General features: G+C 64.4%; 1 protein-coding gene across 1 annotated transcript in view; it reads right to left on the minus strand.

Annotated features, from left to right (window-relative positions):
• Nucleotides 1-2,526: 2,526 nt before the first annotated feature.
• LOC119102612 (furin-like protease 2) overlaps nt 2,527-21,609 on the minus strand; it is a 21,543-nt gene continuing 2,460 nt past the window's right edge. Inside the window, exons 4-15 of the mRNA XM_037226055.1 lie at nt 19,398-19,532; nt 16,387-16,546; nt 14,992-15,164; nt 14,491-14,621; nt 13,973-14,118; nt 13,537-13,701; nt 11,865-11,982; nt 10,622-11,045; nt 8,585-8,733; nt 7,653-7,840; nt 5,079-5,226; nt 2,527-3,246 (exon numbers count right to left, since the gene is read on the minus strand). Coding sequence (XP_037081950.1) covers nt 3,108-3,246; nt 5,079-5,226; nt 7,653-7,840; nt 8,585-8,733; nt 10,622-11,045; nt 11,865-11,982; nt 13,537-13,701; nt 13,973-14,118; nt 14,491-14,621; nt 14,992-15,164; nt 16,387-16,546; nt 19,398-19,532 — 2,076 coding nt within the window. The 3' untranslated portion in view covers nt 2,527-3,107. The remainder of the gene's footprint in view (nt 3,247-5,078; nt 5,227-7,652; nt 7,841-8,584; nt 8,734-10,621; nt 11,046-11,864; nt 11,983-13,536; nt 13,702-13,972; nt 14,119-14,490; nt 14,622-14,991; nt 15,165-16,386; nt 16,547-19,397; nt 19,533-21,609) is intronic.

Genomic DNA, 21,609 nt, shown 5'->3' on the forward strand with positions numbered 1-21,609 from the left:
AATACAAGCGCCCCGGGACAGGACAACCGGAGGGAATCATTCCGCAAGAATATGATGAATGCATGAGAATATTTTCCTGCACAGGACCGGTGTTCTTACGAACTTATTCTGGATGTGCCGAAGCTTACCAGTGACATCTTGGACGAGTGGTAGAAAATGAAAGCCCAGTCACAAGTGTCATCCACTTCAGGAGCATGGGAATGGCTATCATGTGGCATGGCCTTTCCACTTGTTGAAATTTAGACTGCAATCATATAAGCAGCTGCATAAATGCGCGACTTGTGATTTTGAGCCTCACAATGTGGTGGGAACTTACAGCAGTTCATCGGAAGTATTAATTACTTGAATCAGCTTAAATTTCGAAACCGGTTTGGCACACCCTGTAGCCAAACACCACCTGACGTAAAGCGCATTTGCCGCCCTTCCGCAGTCTCCACAGCGGCAGCCACAGCGCTGCTCAGCCGCTGGCGGCGGCGTCCGGCAGCAGGGACAAGGGCAGCCGGCGCCGCGCCGTCGGCGACGTCCGGCGGCAGGGACAGGGGCAGACAGTGCCGCGCCGTCCGCGGCGTCCGGCGGCAGGGACAGGGGCAGCCAGTGCCGCGCCGTCCGCGGCGTCCGGCAGCAGGGACAGGGGCAGCCAGTGCCGCGACGCCAGCGGCGTCCGGCAGCAAGGACAGGGGCAGCCAGTGCCGCGCCGTCCGCGGCGTCCGGCGGCAGGGACAGGGGCAGACAGTGCCGCGCCGTCCGCGGCGTCCGGCGGCAGGGACAGGGGCAGCCAGTGCCGCGCCGTCCGCGGCGTCCGGCAGCAGGGACAGGGGCAGCCAGTGCCGCGACGCCAGCGGCGTCCGGCGGCAGGGACAGGGGCAGCCAGTGCCGCGCCGTCAGCAGCGTCCGGCGGCAGGGACAGGGGCAGCCAGCGCCGCGCTGCCAGCGGCGTCCGGCAGCAGGGACAGGGGCAGCCGGTGCCGCGCCCTCGGCGGCGTCCGGCGGCAGGGACAGGGGCAGCCAGTGCCGCGCCGTCAGCGGCCACCTACCGTCGGTGCAGGGGCCGCGGTCGACGGCGCAGCGTCCGTCGCCGGTCGGCCGCCAGCCGGCCGCGCACGCGTCACACGTCAGCGCTCCGGTGCAGGAGTCGCAGCCCAGCGGGCAGCGCAGACACTCGCCGCGTTCCGCGTCCCGGAACGAGCCTGCAACGGCCGGCCGCCGGTCACGCCTGGCACCGCCCGCCCGGCTGGCAGGGTTCAAACAGACAGACTCAGAGACGCCGGACATCTTCCGTCCAACCAGGGCCAGTGTACAGCGACGGTGCACGTCTGAGTCTGTCGTCTGGGCCCTTCACGCTGTACATCCCGTCGTCAACCCCGCCTGCAGTCGGCTCGGACACCACTGTTCTTCCCCTTCCACGCGTCCACATACTGTCGTTCTAAGCGCACCGTCCTCAGCGTCAGTATGAAGGCGCTGTTGTAAGACGTGTCCGTTTCTCTCGCTAACCAGTCTGGAATGTGTTGTCAATAATGCCACTACACGGTCAGCCTGGAATGCGGTCTGCGCTCGGGCATTCCGTCTGATACGCCGCTGCATTCATGAGGCACACTGCCGCCTGTCTTATCACTTCCAGTCATGCAGGGTCGCGAGGTTAACGTTACGGCTGTGCAGGAATAATATAGGGCTGCAATGTCGCAAGCGCGTAAACAAGTGTTATGGGTCCGCGCCTGCTCAACTGTGCGAAGCCTTGTCGGGTGGGGTGACAAGGGCTGTGCAATATGCACGAGATTTGATAAATGGCACCTCCGTGATCGCGTGTCCCAAACTCATATCCATTTGTAGTAAAACTGGGCGGTGACGTCAGTCATGACTGGGCCTCCAATATTGCTTTGTCAGCACCCATGTCTCGAACCCCACACACAGCACAGGTGGCACAAATATGAACCGAACACTTCAGCATTTCAGTTCAACTCACCACCGCTAGAAAGCAGTGAATCACAAGATGTGAAAGCGACAGAACGAGAAACAGGACCACCAGTTGTCACCAGATTCCCAAAACATGGCACGTATTAACAGGACAACGACCGGAAGCAGGACTGCGTACAACAGGCCGACAATAAATAATTCGAGAAGAAAAGAAACAGAATATCGGCTCCATCCCTGTCCCGCACAAATGGCCGAACGCGCTCGGCCATTTGTTTGTCCGCTGAGCGGTCCTTCCGAGCGGTGGCAGCACGACACACACACGCGCACACATACACACACACACACACACACACACACACACACACACACACGCACACACAGGCAAGCAGACAGGCAGGCAGGCAGGCAGGCAGGCAGGCGACGAGGCAGCGCAGGCCATCCCGGCATGCAAAGCGCTCCGGTCCGCCCCCGTGCCGCGCACCCCGGCCGGCCCGGTCTCCAGCCCAGCATGCACACACGCCGGAGCGGTACCGTACCTGAGACGGGCGTCCGGCGCTCAGCTGACTGGACCAAAGTCGAGCCGCCCGCTCTGCCGTCAGTCAAAGCCGAGCAACATTCATTGGCAGTCGGTATTTATTGACGATAAAAGCCAACAGTTTTGGCACTCGCACACACTTAGAACACAGGGAATTTCATCAAACCACAGCAAACGGGTGGTCCCTCGCGGAATCTCGCCTCACGGAACGGCCGGGCCAACAGCCCACAACTGGACGGAATAACTTCACTTTGACTAGAATCTTGACAACACAATTTCCTGTGCTTCAGACCTCGCGCCGCCGTCCCAGCGCAGTTCAGACCGTCCGGTCGCCAGAGCCCAGCGCTCCGCTTCTACATGCCCCTCTGCTGGCCGGCTGGCCAGCTCTCCGCGTGGCCAGACCGAGGGGCTGCCACCGACGCCCGCTCCGTCGTCTCGCGGGCGGCGGGGCAGGCCGGTGGCCGGTGTCCGTCGCCGCGCTACCCCGGCCGGCCGGCAGCGGCCGCCGGTTCGCCGGCGCCGGTCTCCGACGCGGAGCGCCCGCCGCCGCCGCGCCGGCCCATGCAAACTCAAACAAGCCACCGACCAGCGCAACTCAAAGGGCGGCCCGGCCGCCGCGGCCCATGCGTCTCACTACGGGGCCGGGAGGGGCGGCGCGCGCTCAGCGCCCGCACGGCCTACCTGGCGGGCAGGCCGACACGCACTGGCCGTCGACGTGCGTCAGCCCCGAGCGGCACAGCACACAGTTGGTGTCACTGGGACCCACGCAAGTCTCGCATCCGGCCGAGCACAGCTCGCATCTGAAACACAGCCGGACACACAGTTGGTGTCACTGGGACCCACGCAAGCCTCGCATCCGGCCCAGCACAGCTCGCATCTGAAACAAAGCCGGACACACAGTTGGTGTCACTGGGACCCACGCAAGTCTCGCATCCGGCCGAGCACACCTCGCATCTGAAACACAGCCGGACGACGGCGATCACAGGACTCCGGGCGGTAAGCACGGCCGCCACATAGGAGGGGGGGGGGGGGAGGGGGCGGAAAGAGCGGTCACTGGACTGTTGAGGATCGCGGGTGGCATAGGAAGAAGACGGCCGCCACGTGGCACAGGACGGGCGGGGCGGTCACAGAGCAGCCGGGACGACGGAGGTTATAGCCTAGGCAGCACAGCCCGCATCAGGAGAAAGCTGAGACCAATGTCCGTGTTTGTCAGCTGGCTGAGGCTCATCACCGCCTCCAGGCAAGGCGCGAACGAGCTCAACGAAACAGTGACATGGCCAGAACACAACGTTGTAGATATGGGTGCGACCGTGTCGCCCAACACTGCAGTGGTTTCAAGACTGAGACGCCTCAATATCCAGAAAACAGGTTAAAGGTTATTAGGTTACCTAGCATGGCGGACAAAGCGTACCGAAGTCGTCCTGGCTTGATGGTACACTTCAAGGGCTTTCAACTGGACGACACCAAAGAACTAGCTAGCTTGAGCGCCCATACCCAGCTGATGGACTATTGGTACAGGATGTCATCATCCCAGTGCTCCGGTGCGCCGCGCCGTTCAAGGAGCCTTGAGAGCGCAGTCTAAACAAATATCCCTCTGCCTGGCCGCTTGGTGCCGCCGAAAACAAACGAGAGTGGGCGAAGGCTTTCGTCGCGCCGCTCGCCGGGGAGCGCCAGCACGCCATCAGCCACATACGGCTGGGTCAGCTGCTGCTGCCCCGCCGCCGAAACAGCACGGCCAGCACACACCCAGCGCAGGACGTGTGGAGACAAAGGCCGCAGCAAGCTGTCAAGTGACACCGACGGCGGCTGGTGAGCTGCGGCGCAGTAGTCAACTGGCACCGACGCGGCTAGTGAGCTGCGGCGCAGTAGTCGACTGGCACCGACGCGGCTAGTGAGCTGCGGCGCAGTAGTCGACTGGCACCGACGCGGCTAGTGAGCTGCGGCGCAGTAGTCAACTGGCACCGACGCGGCTAGTGAGCTGCGGCGCAGTAGTCAACTGGCCCCGACGGCGGCTGGTGGGCTGCGGCGCAGTAGTCGACTGGCACCGACGCGGCTAGTGAGCTGCGGCGCAGTAGTCAACTGGCCCCGACGGCGGCTGGTGAGCTGCGGCGCAGTAGTCAACTGGCACCGACGCGGCTAGTAAGCTGCGGCGCAATAGTCAACTGGCCCCGACGCGGCTAGTAAGCTGCGGCGCAGTAGTCAACTGGCCCCGACGGCGGCTGGTGGGCTGCGGCGCAGTAGTCAACTGGCACCGACGCGGCTAGTAAGCTGCGGCGCAGTAGTCGACTGGCACCGACGCGGCTAGTGAGCTGCGGCGCAGTAGTCAACTGGCCCCGACGGCGGCTGGTGAGCTGCGGCGCAGTAGTCAACTGGCACCGACGCGGCTAGTAAGCTGCGGCGCAGTAGTCAACTGGCCCCGACGGCGGCTGGTGGGCTGCGGCGCAGTAGTCAACTGGCACCGACGGCGGCTGGTGGGCTGCGGCGCGGTGGAGGATATTTCTCGATCCACCAGCGACAAAGGCAACATCTGAATGGTTCAGCCGTCTGCAGCAGTCCATCTACGGCGCGCTATGCGCGGCAGATCACGTGCCACACCCGACTCAGACTTCGGCAGCTGGCTGCCGTGGCTCACCTTTCGTTGACCTCGTACGTGCCCGCCGGACACGACGCCACACACTGGTTCTTGTGCAGGATCAGGTGCGGGGCGCAGCTGAGGCAGTGGTTGCTGGAGCCCACGCACGAGGTGCAGTGCGGTCCACATGACTCGCAGGTCCCGTTCACTAAAGCCAAGGCACAAATTCGCGGCTCAGAGCAGTCCGCTATCCATGGTTCACAGCTCAATGAACACCACCCCACCGCGCCCGCTGCCCAAACACGTGGACAGCCCACCACCCCCGCTGCCCAAACACGTGAGCAGCTCACCATCCCGTCACGCCCGCTGCCCGAACACGTGAACAACTTACCGCCCCGCCATGCCCGCTGCCCAAACATCTGAACAGCTCACCTCTCCCCCTCCCCCCGCCACTCCCGATCCCCTGAAACCAACATCTGAACAGCACACCACACCCCGCCGTGCCCGCTCCCCTGAGACACCGGAACAGCACACCACACCCCGCCACGCCCGCTCCGCTGAGACACCGGAACAGCACACCACACCCCGCCGCGCCCGCTCCCCTGAGACCAACACCTGAGCAGCACACCACACCCCGCCACGCCCGCTCCCCTGAGACACCGGAACACCACACCACCACCCGCCACGACCGCTCCGCTGAGACCAACACCGGAACAGCACACCACACCTCGCCGTGCCCGCTCCCCTGAGACACCGGAACAGCACACCACACCTCGCCACGCCCGCTCCCCTGAGACACCGGAACAGCACACCACACCCCGCCACGCCCGCTCCGCTGAGACACCGGAACAGCACACCACACCCCGCCGCGCCCGCTCCCCTGAGACACCGGAACAGCACACCACACCCCGCCGCGCCCGCTCCCCTGAGACACCGGAACAGCACACCACACCCCGCCACGCCCGCTCCCTGAGACACCGGAACAGCACACCACACCCCGCCACGCCCGCTCCGCTGAGACACCGGAACAGCACACCACACCCCGCCGCGCCCGCTCCCCTGAAACACCGGAACAGCACACCACATCCCGCCACGCCCGCTCCCCTGAGACACCGGAACAGCACACCACACCCCGCCACGCCCGCTCCCCTGAGACACCGGAACAGCACACCATCCTCCGCCACGCCCGCTCCGCTGAGACACCGGAACAGCACACCACACCCCGCCGCGCCCGCTCCCCTGAGACACCGGAACAGCACACCACCACCCGCCACGCCCGCTCCGCTGAGACACCGGAACACCACACCACACCCCGTCGCTTAGCGGGCGCCAAGTGCAATCATCCTCCGCCGGCCGGCACGCAACGCCGCGATCTGCCGGTCGGCGACCGCTGCGACCGGGCGCGTCTGTCTGTGACACGGCTGCCGGCGGCGGCCGCCCGGTCCCATCGCATGAGACACGGCCCGTAAACAGGCCCCGGCCGGCCGGCCGTCGGCACGCCGTCGACCTATTCCCAATCCAATCAGTGTAAATCCGGCGGCGGCGGCGACGGCGCCGGCGGCGGCCGGTCGGCGTGCGGCCGGGCGGCCGCCGCCGGCGCGTCCTGTGACGGGCGCACCGCCAGGCAGCCGGGCCAGGGCGCGCTGTGACAGACACACCGCCGGGCGGCCGGGCCAGCGCGCGCTGTGACGGACACACCGTCGGGCGGCCGCTGCCGGCGCGCGCTGCGAGTTGTCAGGCCCACACAGGGCACCCACAGATGGACACATCGGTGTAGATGTGTGGGGACGCAGAAAATGACAAACTGACACACTCGGACACACGTCCGCATCCACACTCGTGAATATAACTGGACTCGCTGACACACAGCACGGTGTCATATCCGTAAAACTCAAGAACCCCACATACACCCGGACAAACAACACAGGCACACACAAGTACACACACTGGTGCACATACATTCACCCGGAGCGCGCGCAAGCGCACGCACGCACCCACACCCACACGCCAGACGGTGCCGGCGCCAACGGGCCGCTCTCTGTCCGTCTCTGCGGCACGTTGCGGCACGCCCGGCGGCACTCCGTGGGAGGGGCACGTGACCCGGCAGGGCGGAGGGGAGGCAGTAGCACATCACTAGAGCCGCGGGTCTCGAGCGGGGCCACCCGACGGCTGCCGAGTCGGACCCGAGCCAGGCATCCGGCGAAGGCGGGTCGGCGGGACGAGAGCGCCTCCTCCGCTGGGGCGGCCGCGTGCCACGCCGTCGGCGCCTGAGCGCGGCCACCTGAGTGACGGCACAGGCAACCTGGCTCCCACGGCAGACCTGGGTCCGATTCTGACCGGGCTCTGCGCCTGCCCGGCTGGCGGGGTCGCGTCGGTACGCCAGCCCCGAGCTGCGGGCCGCCCCGGCAGATGCACCGCGGTGGGGCCCACCGGAGCATCTACCCACGGAACTGCGATTACTGCCGGCGGGGTGGGTCCGGGTCCAGCCGACGAGACGGCGACCAGCCCCGCTCCCCGCTCCCCGCCGCCATTACGCCATCACGACAGCGGTAGGAGCGAACGCTGCCGCCACACAGACCGCGACACCGCCGCGGCGGGCAGCCGGCGGCCCGGCCGGCGCCACCGCCGCCGTACCGTTAAAGTAGCCGTCGGGGCAGGCGGCCACACACACGCTGAGGTCGGTGATGAGCTGGTGTCCGGCGGCGCAGTCCAGACACTGGTTCTGCAGCCGGCCGAAGCAGGTGCCGCAGGAGGAGTGGCACGGCTGGCAGCCTGACTCGCCGCTGTAGAAGGTGCCCGGGTCGCAGCTGCGCTTGCAGTCGCTGCGGCGGCCGGACGGGCGTCAGGGGGCGGCGGCGGTCGAGCCAACAGCCGTGAGGTGAGGACGGCAGACAGCCATGACGTCAGCACACACGGACACACGTGCGGACATCCCCGCACCCGACGGAGCGTGGCCCGCCTGCTGGCCTTCATCGTTTCAGGCCATGTGCCGTCAGTCCTCGGACAATCCGCTGTTAACCGAGCGCAAGCCTCCGCCAGAGCTCGGAATTAGCGCATACGAGTCGACTTCTCAAAAGGAACAGGCACGAGCCCCGCTAGAATCAAACAGAACAGGCACAAGCCCCGCTAGAATCAAATAGAACAGGCACGAGCCCCGCTAGAATCAAACAGAACAGGCATGAGCCCAGTCTCGCCACTGCTGCTGACGCATTGCGGTTAAAGATGCCTATCTGGCTGGATCTAGAGGCAAAAGCAAAGGCACACTGATATTCACTGCAGGCGCCCCACTCTGTAACACCGATAAGGCTATTCTGTTTCCGCTGTTACCGCTCGCGTGAGCGGTTACAGACGCCAAGAGTTGTTTCTCACACCAGGGTTGCGTGTCACTTCCCTCCGTCTCCCATGCTTTTTCGCGCTGAAACAGAGTATTCCAGCACTTCCCACCGCTGCTGTAACATTCGTAGTAACGCTACTGCCCTATTACGCATCTAGCGGAGGTGACTTGCGGGTCACGTACCCCCCCCCCCCCCCTCCGCAGTCGTGACCGTCGCTGTGGAGTCGCTCACCTTTTGTACTGTTCGCGGCATCGTTTGCAGCTGTCGCCGGCGGGCTGCGTCTGGCAGCTGTGCACGCACTGGCGGCTGCAGTAGAGGCCGATCGTGGACGTGCCGCTCCGGTTCACTACCGAGGCGCGCACCGCCGCACCGGCGGCCGGCTGCAACACCGGCGCGTCTGACGTCACCACACTGGCGCGGCCACCGTGGCCAGCTGGCGGCAACGCGAGTCGCCTGCACGCTGGCCTCGTAATCCAGCGACGCTGGACACGAGCGCCAGAGCAGCAGCGTGGTGTGGCCCGGCTGACAAACAACGGCCAGCTGACAACCGGCCGAAGAGTCAGCTGACCCAGGAAGGCCGCACCGCAGCCCGCATGACGCCCCGCCGGCCTGTCCGCCAGGGAGGGGGCGGGATGGGTTGGAGCGGCACAGCTTGGGCGGTGGGATCCCACAAATCGCTATCTTTTGTTTTAGCAAGCACCCTGAAGCCAAAGCCACCCATGTACACCATTCAAACAAGTTGAGGAAATTAATGTCACAAGAGTCGGGAGTCCCACGACGAGGAGGCGATAGATTCAGGCGATGCTCCATGAATACCGACGGGTGCGGTGAACTGGGGCCAGAGTCACGTGCAGTCCGAGAGTTTGGACCGTGGGCCGAACTGGGTACACCACTGCACGTCGCAATAGAAAGTGACTTAAAGCCGCAGAGGAGACCGGAAAGTTCAAAGGCGTGGTGGCGTATGAGAGACAAACACGCCACAGGTCTGGTCCCGCCGTCCACTAACCCACTCACACGGCCCCAGTCACATGAATCGCCACCTTACCTTCAGAATCCCCCCCCCCCCCCCGCCATCCCCCTGCCGCGCGCCGCGCGTCCGCTCACAGGCGCATAGCACCATTCTGCGGTTCCAAATTGACGTGCGGGTATATGCCCCGGGAGCGAGGCGGTTTCATTACGGTCGAGCCGTGCGCCGCAGACAACAGGAATCAATAGGCCGGCAGCTGGCGGGCCGCGCGTCACAGGCGAAGCACAGCCCAGCTGGGTCGCGCGGCCGCCGCTTTATCGGCGAGCGGCAGCGGCGCGTCGTCTGGGCGGCAGCGAGAGTTCGCGCAGGATGGGTGGGGGGCCAGGCGATTGGTTCGGCCGTTTGGGTGTGGGGGGGGGGGGGGGGGGCAGGCGATTGGTTCGGCCGTTTGGGTGGTGCGGTGGTGAGATGCTGTGGGAAGAGGTGAACGGCGGTGGGGGCGGCGAGACGCGGTGTTACGGGAAGTCAGGAGGTCAGGAAGTCAAGTGCCACCGGCGATTAGGGAAATGGTGGCGCGCGGAAGGCTGCCAGATGGCGTTGGCCCTGTCTCTAGTGCACAGACCCAGGGCAGGGAGCGTCGCAATCACGCTGCCTTGTGAACTTTGCTGTGCTGAGCCGTACGTCTAGCAATCCACTGGCGCGACAGCGGAGTGTCGTATACGCAGGCATGGACGGGTTCTATAGACGGGGAATGGAGACCATTTTCGTTCCAGCTGCTGCAGCTACCGCTGCAGTCTGGCGCCGGTCCCAACAGACCCGGCCTGCAGCTCGTCTTACCGAGCCCACAGCACGCACTCGTACTCAGACGTGTCGCCGCAGCCGCCGGACTGCACCGGCGCGACCGTTCGCTGACGCCTCTCACGGCGGCGCGCGGCGGGGGCGACAGCCTCGACCTTCCCCAGGGAGCCCCTTCCCCACCGCATCCCCAGAGACCCGGCCAGCGGCCACTCGCGTGTCGCGCCGCCAAATCAAAGGAGGGACATAATGAAATGAATTACCAGGCCGGCTGGCAGGAGGTGGCGTCGCGAGACACCGCGTGCGGTCCGGGGGAGGGGAGGGGGCGCCAGATGAAGGCGGAGACACGGCACGACAGGGAGGACGCCGGCGGGACGACACAGGTTACCGGCCACGGCGCGGGGAGGAGCGCCACGAGGAGCACGGCGACGTCTCACGCGATCGTTGACGGCACGGGATACGACAGGCGCCGGCGCGCCGGCCCGAGGACCTGAGCTGCGACTCACCTGCTCCCCGGGCGGCGGCCGCAGTCGGATGGGCTCCTGCTCCGTGCCGTACAGGATCAGCTGCCACTCCTTCAGCACGCCGCCCGTCTCCGGGGCATGCGTGTGCGGGTACATGGTCGGTCGGTCGGTGTTGATCACGGTCAGGTTCCAGACGCCGCGCGGGTTCTCGCCCCAGAAGTGGACCGACATGAAGGGCCAACGGTCGAAGCTGCTGCCGGTGACGTCTCGCGGCCGCTTGAACAGCAGCGTGGTGACAGTGCCGGCCGGCGATGTGAGCAGGATGCACAGGTTGCCGCGCGGCACGTATGTCAGCGTCACCTTGCACTGTACGTGCTCCAGGAAGTTGACCGTCTGCGGAGTGCCGTGGCAGGCGGCCGCCTCCATGGAGACGCGCAGCTGGCCGCCGTACTCGGTGGGGATCGCCCTGCCGTCGGCGGGGGCGGCCGTGAGCGCCGTGCCGCGGGCGCCGCCGCTCGCTCGGCGCCCGTCCCGCCCACCCAGCCGCCGGCCCCAGATGGCCGACTCGCAGCAATTAAAGGGCGCGATACAACTGTCTAACGAGCAGGCTAGAACGACTGGCAGCGGCACTCCAGACGAATGAGGTCGCTGCTGGCATTTCGCGACGGGCCGGGGCCAGGTCGTCAGCGAGGCACGGGGGGGGGGGCGGGGGGGGGGGGGGTTACGCTAATCGTCATTGTTCATTACAAAAGAATACGACCCGGGAGCTACAGCAGATTCGCGCAAGGCACGCGAAAACACCGGGCCCAATGTGGATAATGCATGCACTGCCTCCACCCAATCGCGCCCGGTCCATGTGCGCCTGCGGGGGACGGCATCTCCACCTGAGAACGCTGCTGGCCCGCCGTCCACCCAGACCAGGGGGCCTCTCCGTACTGACTGCAGAGGTCCGGCTGCACAGGCCGGGCATGTGCAGCGGGCTGCACTGACAGCACGCATCCCGCCACTGACGACACGTGAGCACCGGTAGACCAACCAGCCCCAAACTCCGCACGACTCCACACCACCAGCGGAGAGTAGCCAGACCTGCAGCCCGTCTGGGGGTCCCACCAATGGTGGCATGGCATCACAGTTCTCCCCAAGGGAGGCAGGCCACCGCTGACCCTCCACAGACCGCCGCAGGCCGGCGTACCGGCCGGTCGGCGGCGGCCGGCGGCGGCCGTCGGCGGGTCCGCCCCGGACCGGCGGCCGCGTCCGTCGCGGGGCGGTGCAGCGCCGCTCTCACCGCGTCCGGCTATCGATGGGCGTGATGCAGATGTGCTGCGCCGGCACGGACGTCCACCGCTTGGCCAGGTCCACCATGGCGCCGGCGTCCATCAGGCCGTAGCCGAACTTGTGACTCACTGCGGCAGAGGTGCCCGGTGACGGCCACAGCCGGCTCGGCGGCCGCGGCGCCGCTCCCGCACCGGCACGCGGCACCGTGCGACACTAACAATTATCCGCTGGCACACGGCCCCTCTCAACTGACTGCTCATTAGGCAGCACAGCGCGACTGAAAACAACAGCTCGATTCAGCGCGCTGTCCTGTAACCCGGTGCGTCTCCCCGGCGCCCACGTGCATGCCCCCTCCGATAGCCCACGTCACGCACCTAGTAAACGCGCCAAGAAATCAGGGGGTGCCCCCTGCGCGAGATTCCGTAGCTGTTTCAGGGTTCTAGCCCACACTACTCATCCACTGTCAGGCGACGGCAGCTGACACAAATAGCGAGCACGCATCACACCCTCATCGCTGGCCCGACCCGACACGCCGTGCGACAGCAACGGATTCACACCAAGAGGACAGCACAGCGGAGCTTCTGCCAAACTTCGCCAGAGGCGAAACAGGCCGCGTCGTCTGCGGCATGCCCGCGCCATTCCCGCCAGAAAAACTCAATTGAATCCCGTGGGAAGCATCGCCAGCCGACAGCTGAAGGCTCGGCGGCTCGGGCGGCTCTGCCCAGCGGACAGAACGGCGCCGCCCACTCGACGCTGTCGCCGGGCCAGCCAGAATTGACCACTCCACAACAGCTGATAGGATTGGATCACTCGATCTCAGAGTGGACGGACACAAACTGAACTCCTCAGCCACTTGCGTTTCCACAGTGGAGCTCATCGTACTGGTTACCACAGCACGCAACAAGGGCAGCAGCGCACCCAGCCCACTGCCACGCAGCACAAGCGCCACGAATGCCGCTAAGCAAAAAGGCGTCACTAGCGTCACCTAGAATGGTAACTCAGATCGACGCATTCCCAGCGGGAAGGAATTGGCACTTTCTACCAGTGTCACGTTGTCGCCATGCCAAAAAAGCGAACGGGACATCTGGGGCAAAACTCTCCCACTTTGCCCGCGGGCTGCAGTCATAAACTTGCGGAACGGTGCACCGAAATGATTACAGCAACGGTTGGGTTTAGTGAAGTGGCATCCAGCGGATTTGTTCCAAAGAAGATAGACAATACTTATTCAAGAAGCGCCAGCCGTGAACACCGTACTGCGCTGAGGTGAGCCCGACACAGGGAAGCACGACACGTGCTTCCCTCCCCGGTCACTCCGCGCCAACAGGTGAGCCCGACACGGGGAAGTACGACACGTGCGCCCCCTCCCCGACCACTCCACGCCAACAGGTGAGCCCGACACGGGGAAGCACGACACGTGCTCCCCCTCCCCGGTCACTCCACGCCAACAGGTGAGCCCGACACGGGGAAGCACGACACGTGCGCCCCCCCCCCCCCCCCCCTCCCCCCGGTCACTCCGCGCCAACAGGCTGCGCACGATGCTGTCGCTGAGGACGCCCCGGATCCTTCGGTCAGAACTGCCGTTGGAGAAGGGGAACGCCCCTTAGGTGTCTCTCTTTTCACATCTGTTCTCGGACTGTCGCTCAGCATGGGACTTGGCCGGGGTCCGCGCGGCACTACTGTACCTCTGCGGCCGACACCGTTGGTCCGCCAGCCCACCTCCTTGGCCAGCGGCTCGGACCGCGACGTCATAAGCACGATGTACTGCATGTCCCGCCAGGTCAGCGTCGGGTTGGCCTCCAGCGCCAACGAGCAGAGCCCGGCCGCTAGCGGCGCCGACGCCGACGTGCCTGCGGACACGGGTCGCGTATCACGGCAGAGCCATCTTCTGGACACGCTGTGAAACTGGAGTTGCGCCGGAAAACACAAGGCCGGCAAGATTCGACGCGAGGTCTGCAGTTGGCATACACGGAAGAACGCGAAAAGTCAGCCACTGACGACGGGTGCGACTTCACGAGCACTATCATAACCCACAATCGCCGCTGGCCAATGCCCGGCCAGAGGGCTCTCAGTCAGCCAGACGCCCAGCAGCTGTCCCCGACGGCGGAGACCAGGTCGCACCTGTGTGGGCCACGGTGCAGATGTGTTTGGGCCGGAGCGCGGCGTCTTGGTCACAGGTGGCGATCGATTTGTCCTTCAGCGGCGTGCCCGAGCTGTAGGTGGTCGCCAGCGTGGAGGCGCACTCCTCCAGGTACCAGGGCTTGTTGCTGCGGGCGGCCGACGTTAGTTCCGGCGCGAGTGCAGCGCCCCAGTCTGGCGCCGGGCGAGCAGGCGACGGGCTGCCGCGCAGCACCGGCTCGGACCGTACACACAACCGCGACGCCAGCGATCCAGCCTACACTCCAGCACGGAGGACGGGTCGGTGTTAGCTCTGAACCGGACGGGCGGAGCCGGTTTTGACAAGAATTTTCAAGTTCTTTAGTTTGGATTTCAATAACGCTGACCAGCTCAACATGCACATTACAAAAGCTTGATAAACACCAAGGCCTCCGTGCAATGTCCAAAGACACGCTCATTCAGAGCGCCGTAGCGACAAGAGACATGTTATCACCAAAGCGCAGAGAAGATTCCACACTTACCCGCCCTGAGAGGCTGACGAGATGGACAGCGTGAAGATGCTGTTGGTGTAGCCGTCGCAGTTGCAATTGTCCACGTACTGGCCACCGTTCCCCGAAGCCCACACAAAGATGGAGCCCTTGCCGCCGCGACCCTGACAACAGCACTCGTGACAGGCCCATCACCGCAATAATGGGCAACCCGTCAACGCCACAGACACGCCAACCCCAGGCGTGATGAGCTCAAACTATTCACATAAAATGATTAGCATTCAAATGGAACAACTTGGCCCACTTTCACGGAACCAGAAACAAAGCAGGCCGATGAGGACCGCGGGGCACGGCTCCGGTCAACCCTAGCACGGCAACGAGCCCCTCAGCGCTCGGCCGTGTTAAACACCTCAGGGCCGTGCCGTCCCACGTGATCGAGCACGTCACCTGGACTGCGCGGTCCATCCGTAGCCTCAGCCCGCTCCCGTCAGCCGGTGCCGACGCCCAGCGGACCCCGCCCACCGCGCCGGCTACCTTAAGCACGCCCTCGATGAAGGCGCGCCGCGCCAGCGGGCCGGGCCCGTCCACAGTCTTGCCGTCGTCCTCCGGCCCCCACGAGGCGCTGTAGATGTCAATGTGGTTGCGGCGGTAACTGAGCGCCTTGGCCTCCACGTGGTCGTTGACACCGCCGTCCAGCATGCGAACGCCTGCCGACGGAGAGAGCTGAACCACAGCAAAGAGACGGCGCCGTCTATGCGGAGCCGGGTAGGGCGGGCTCGGCGGGCCAGGGAGGTGCCGCCTAGCTCAAGAAAGCCAGGCGGCGCCACCCTGGCCGGCACAGGGACGGCTGCAAGAGGATGGGGGGGACGCTTCCCCTCCCCCCCACCCCACCCCACTTGCTGACTACGGAGCGAGACAATTGTCGGTGATCCAGGCCACACACAGAGCGGGGGACGAGCCGACCCTGCAGGCCACACATGAGGACATCGGAGCGGGGGACGAGCCGACCCCGCGGGCCACATGTGAAGACATCAGAGCGGGGGACGAGCCGACCCCCCGGACCACAGGTGAGGACATCAGAGCGGGGGACGAGCGGGGGCGGGGGACGAGCCGACCCCCCGGACCACAAGTAAGGACATCAGAGCGGGGGACGAGCCGACCCTGCGGACCACAGATGAGGACATTGGAGCGGGGGACGAGCGGGAGCGGGGGACGAGCCGACCCTGCGGGCCACAGGTGAGGACATCGGAGCGCTGTCACACCATCAGCGGGTCACCTGGCCGACGCACAGACCCGACCGGAGCAGTGACCTTCGGCGAGACCCCTCCCCGCTCGTTCCCAGAGCAGACTTTACCCAGATATATACGTAAATGAGTCAGGTTTTCTTGCACTCTCCATGTTTTTGGTCTGAGGCAGCCGGTGCTGACGACCCAACAAAACACGACGAACCACAGACGCACGGCCGTGGCCAGTAGCACAAAAAGCGCCAGCAGTGCCAGATGGCTGGCTAGCTTGGCGTCAATCTTTTCTACCATACCACAACAGGAGGGGACCTATACTCGTTACTAGGCAGCTGGCTTATCGCATTTACGCTGTTTGCGGAGCCAATCTACAAAATGACTGAATATACAAGCCCCACGAGTGGCTGACCCTCAATGGCAACGCCACACGCGAGCTTAGTGTCCGTGCTTGACCGCGAGGATGATCGTCGACTCGCCGGCGCCGATTGTGGCGGTGAGCGTCACCACAGAAACACCGCCTCAGTGCCCCCCCCCCCCCCCCCCCGAACAGGACTGGACATTGGGACCGACCCTCTGCCCGACACGCCGAACTCCAGTGCCAGGGTCCACCTCAGCACACACATACACGCCGAGCTGAGCCGCTGCCGCTGGGACCCCTGCCGGATGGCCGGCCGACCCCGCCACTGACCTCCGATGCTGGCGTTGGGCGCCACGCCGACGCCGCAGACGGTGTTGCCGGCGACGGCGGCCACCTCGCCAGCGCAGCGCGTGCCGTGCCGGTTCGTGCCGTCATCCCGCGGCGTCGGGTCGTCGTCGTTGTCATTAATGTCCAGCGACGCGCGGCTGTCCTGCGGCGGCGGGGTCCGTCAGCGCGCCACAGGGCAGGGGCCTGCAGGTGGGCTGGGGGGGGGGGGGGGGAGAGTCACGGGGAGGCGGGGTGTCGGGCAGGAACGGACCGGAGACGGGAGGCAGAGCTGCGCAGCCCCCCCCCCCCCCCCCCGAAGCGGCTGACGGGCTGGCCATCTGCTGCCGGGCCCGGGCGACCGTGACACTGACCAGTCGGCCGGTGCGGCCGGCAGGTGGCCCTACTCCCAGAACTGAGTCGCCGTTTCTGGGAACTGGACGGCAGCACACACTCGGCGAGCCCGGGCAAAGTGCGAAGCAGGCGGGAGTGCTGGTGTGCCGTAAAACGCGGTGAGGCACGTCTTCAATGCCGCAAAACACCAATGGCCAAAACACGACCAGCATCCCGGCCGCGCATGAAGAAGAGCAGCCCCGTCAGGGCGCGTGAAGATCAGCCCCGTTAGGGCGCGTGAAGATCAGCCCCGTCAGGGCGCGTGAAGATTAGCCCCATCAGGGCGCGTGAAGAGCAGCCCCGTCAGGGCGGGTGAAGAGCAGCCCCGTCAGGGCGGGTGAAGAGCAGCCCCGTCAGGGCGGGTGAAGAGCAGCCCCGTCAGGGCGGGTGAAGAGCAGCCCCGTCAGGGCGGGTGAAGAGCAGCCCCGTCAGGGCGCGTGAAGATTAGCCCCGTCAGGGCGGGTGAAGAGCAGCCCCGTCAGGGCGCGTGAAGAGCAGCCCCGTCAGGGCGGGTGAAGAGCAGCCCCGTCAGGGCGGTGAAGATCCCCGTCAGGCGTGAAGAGCATCCCCGTCAGGCGGGTGAAGAGCAGCCCCGTCAGGGCGGGTGAAGATCAGCCCCTCAGGGCGCGTGAAGAGCAGCCCCGTCAGGGCGCGTGAAGATTAGCCCCGTCAGGGCGGGTGAAGAGCAGCCCCGTCAGGGCGCGTGAAGATTAGCCCCGTCAGGGCGGGTGAAGAGCAGCCCCGTCAGGGCGGGTGAAGAGCAGCCCCGTCAGGGCGGGTGAAGAGCAGCCCCGTCAGGGCGCGTGAAGATTAGCCCCGTCAGGGCGGGTGAAGAGCAGCCCCGTCAGGGCGCGTGAAGATTAGCCCCGTCAGGGCGGGTGAAGAGCAGCCCCGTCAGGGCGCGTGAAGATTAGCCCCGTCAGGGCGCGTGAAGATCAGCCCCGTCAGGGCGCGTGAAGATCAGCCCTGGCAGGGCGCGTGAAGAGCAGCCCTGGCAGGGCGCGTGAAGATCGGCCCCGTCAGGGCGCGTGAAGAGCAGCCCCGTCAGGGCGCGTGAAGATTAGCCCTGGCAGGGCGGGTGAAGAGCAGCCCCGTCAGGGCGCGTGAAGATTAGCCCCGTCAGGGCGGGTGAAGAGCAGCCCCGTCAGGGCGCGTGAAGATTAGCCCCGTCAGGGCGCGTGAAGATTAGCCCCGTCAGGGCGGGTGAAGAGCAGCCCTGGCAGGGCGCGTGAAGATCGGCCGCGGCCAGCAATGCGCGTCAACTGAGAAACACCAGCGCGACGTGACTTGCCCCCCCCCCCCCTCCTTCCCCCCCTCTCCTCACCCACGTGGGCCGAGTGGGCGGTTCGCAGAACGAGGGTCCACTGCTTCTCAATCTCGCCTCCTGCCACGGGCGAAAATAGCAGCCCTCGCTTCTCACCGCCCACCGCAGCCGCGAACAACAGTCACGTAATGGAATCGCGACGCTGGGCCAATATCCACCATGGGCTGGTTTACGTAGCGCAGTGGCCTTCGGAACCTCGCACTGCGGTCCGTTGGACACAGCCCTGCCTTCTCCCCCCCCCCCCCCCCCCCCCCCCGCCTGCTAGCGTGGGTCCAGCAGCGCTCGCCTGGCGCTGCATAAACAGAGCACCAGCGGCGGAGAGGCGCGCCGGGCTGTCGTCTGCCGTGCGGCGGCCGGCCGCGCGGGGTCTGCTCTCAGCCCGTCCCCGGCCGGCCGGTCAACGGGTCAGCTCCCGCAGTGTCGGCGGGAGGGGAGGCGTTCGACAGCGGTCACACTGCGGAGATGGGGTGGGACAGGACGAACAGCGGCGCGGAATCAAATGATACACATGAGAAGTCGCTAATTAGTAAATGCCAACCAAACATAGCTGATTCGCTGTTCTAATGTCTGGACATAATGGAAAACAGGGGAACGGTGGGGCGAAAAACAGGACCAAAAACAAAGCTTAAAAGGACTGTCTCACACTTGAAGATGTCGAAGCAAGCATCACATATGATGAAACAAGCTCACTTATAACTAATGGCATTCTTTCAAGTAGAACAAACTGCTCTAGACAACACAATTTCTCTGTTTAGTAAATAAGCTCCTCGATATATCATTGCTTGATTACGTCATCGCACCTCGCACAACACTGAGAGCCAATTGACGGCCATTATATCCGGAAATTGTGTTTCCGAACACCAGATATGAACAGCTCGACCATTATATTTTGATCGGCCTTGATCTCCACATGGCTTATGGAATGACAGGATTTAAATGGCGTTATTATGACCTCATGAATTCCAAAGTGACCTAAAAATACTCTTCCATTTTCGCGGCCGTGTAGCCCAGAAACTAGAGGGATTTATATCTCAGGAAGAGGCTGTGAACTGAAACAAAAGGTCGCCGAGATGGCTATTTGATTTCAAAACCCCATTAAGATGTGAACACTCCCTCGAAAACAAACGCATTAAACCATTCGCATATTAGCGCACTTCGCACTCTGCACGTACAGGCGTGGCGCCTCGTGTCCGAGCTCCCACGCAATCCCGAGCGAGTGCAGCTCTCCCCGGCTGCTGCGTGGCTCGTCGGCGCCGCTGTCCGCTCCGCGGCGCGCGCTCGGCGCCGGCGCTCGACTCACGTAGTTGGCGGCCAGGTCGGGATGGTCGGGCTGAATGCCGTCGTCCAGGATGGAGACGACCACGCCCTTGCCGCTGTAGCCTTGCTGCCAGGCGGGGATCACGTTCATGTCGCTGCCGTCCTTGGCGCCGCCGTTCTGCGGAGGGAGCGGCGGTGAGCACGGCTGCGGGCCGCCAGACCCGTCCCCAGGTCGGCCCGTGACCTCACGGTGTGGCCGCCGGCCGGAACAGCGCACGGCCAGCGCCAGAGCCGACAGCTGCTGGGACGACGGCCAGTGCCGCACGCGTCTGTGTCGTGAGGCGGGTGGCGCGGCGCGCTCCGAGGATCACCCCGACCCGCTCGCGCGCCTCCAGCGAGCGGCGGGGGTCCCGGCGACGAGGCGACACCAGACGATCGCGACGACATCGCTCCTTGAGCTGTCCGTTGTCGCCGAGCGGACGTCAGCACGAGGCTCGCAACGGACAGGGCCTGCTCTACCTGACAGGAATCTCCAGCGGAGGGGGGAGGCCGGCGGCTATACTGACGGACAGGACCTGCTCTACCTGACAGGAATCTCCAGCGGAGGGGGGAGGCCGGCGGCTATACTGACGGACAGGACTTGCTCTACCTGACAGGAATCTCCAGCGGAGGGGAGGGGGGGCCGGCGGCTATATTGACGGACAGGACCTGCTCTACCTGACGGGAATCTCCGGTAGAGGGGGGGGGGGGGGGGGAGAGGGCTGGCGGCTATATTGAGGCGCACGTTAGCGCGAGTTTCCGACCAAGCATAATGCAGTGAACGTTGAGAGGTTGGCATTCAAATTCCCATCCGGATAACTTCACAAGTTTCGCCGGGGCTCGTGATGTCTAATGGTCTAGAGTGGTAGTGCTTAATGCGATACGACTGCACGAACGTCCCGAAGCTGACCACTTACCAACTTTGGACAGCTCTGGGCATTCTCATCCGCCTTAGCCATTACCTGAATTGAATCGAAGCACCGGAATTGAATAACAGTGCCGTCTACAGCACAGTATCCGACCCGTGAGGTCTTCGCAACGCCTCACTACGGGCACCTTTTGTGTCCTAGGTCACCATACCAAATGGACATAACACACATGGGAAGTTGTTGCGAACAAGCCTGTTTACAATCATTTGGAGCGTACCACTGCGGACAGCGATCACACATGTCATCTCGCCACGTGCCGATTGAAACGAAAACTCAGAGCATCTGCTAGGGATGGACCTGCCCCCCCCCCCCCCCAGTGTCAGTCCCCAGCCGTCCCCCGACATAATCTCCTAGTCAATACCGACATGTCTCGCCCAATCGCCCACCGCTCGCAACCGATGATGCAGGCCCACAAATTATGTGCTCCTACAAGGTCACAGTCCAGTCCAGTCCAATGCAGCCCAGTGCATTCCAGTGCCGTGCCGTCCAGTGCAGTGCAGTGCAATGCAATTCAGTTACCAGTATCAGTATCAGTACCATATCAGTACCAGTACCAGTACCAGTACCAGTACCAGTGCCAGTACCAGTACCAATACCAGAACCAGAACCAGGCCCAGGGTCAGGGCCAGGACTAGTACAAGTACAAGCACCAGTACCCGTCCCCGTCCTTGACAATGCCAGTCTCGTGCCAGTGCCAGTCTCGTGCCAGTGCCAGTGCCCGTGCCAGTGCCAGTGTCAGTGTCAATGCCAGTACCAGTACCAGTGTCAGTATCAGTGCCAGTGTCAGTGCCAGTGCCAGTGTCAGTGTCAATGCCAGTACCGGTACCGGTGTCAGAATCAGTGCCAGTGCCAGTGCCAGTGCCAGTGCCAGTGCCAGTGCCAATGCCAGTGCGAGTCCCCGTCCCAGTCCAGGAGCGCCGGCCGTACGCGCAGGTCTGTCGGCCGCGGTGCGGCGGCTGCCCGGCTCGTTGGGGCCACCAGCGCAGATTCTCCGGCGCCAGTGTTTATGTGTCGCGCCGCTCCAGCGCTCCGGCATGCCACGGGAGGTGTGGGCGAGCAGATGGCGCGCACCCAGCGATAGTGCAAACTGAACTTGCTTTGCAAAGGACAATGTTGATGTCCTTGCGTCATTGTACAACACTGCGCACGTTATGAAATCTCGCAAAACAAGTGGGTCCACAAGATAATCAGCATGTTAGCCGCCGGCACGGCGGCACGGATCATGCATTTCCGAGAGAGAGAGAGAGAGAGAGAGAGACAGAGAGGAGAATAGATAGAGACGAAGAG

This window comes from Pollicipes pollicipes, unplaced genomic scaffold, assembly GCF_011947565.3.
Source record: "Pollicipes pollicipes isolate AB1234 unplaced genomic scaffold, Ppol_2.1 Scaffold_5724;HRSCAF=6776_pilon_pilon_pilon, whole genome shotgun sequence".
In the NCBI taxonomy this organism is placed as follows: Eukaryota; Metazoa; Arthropoda; class Thecostraca; order Pollicipedomorpha; family Pollicipedidae; genus Pollicipes; species Pollicipes pollicipes.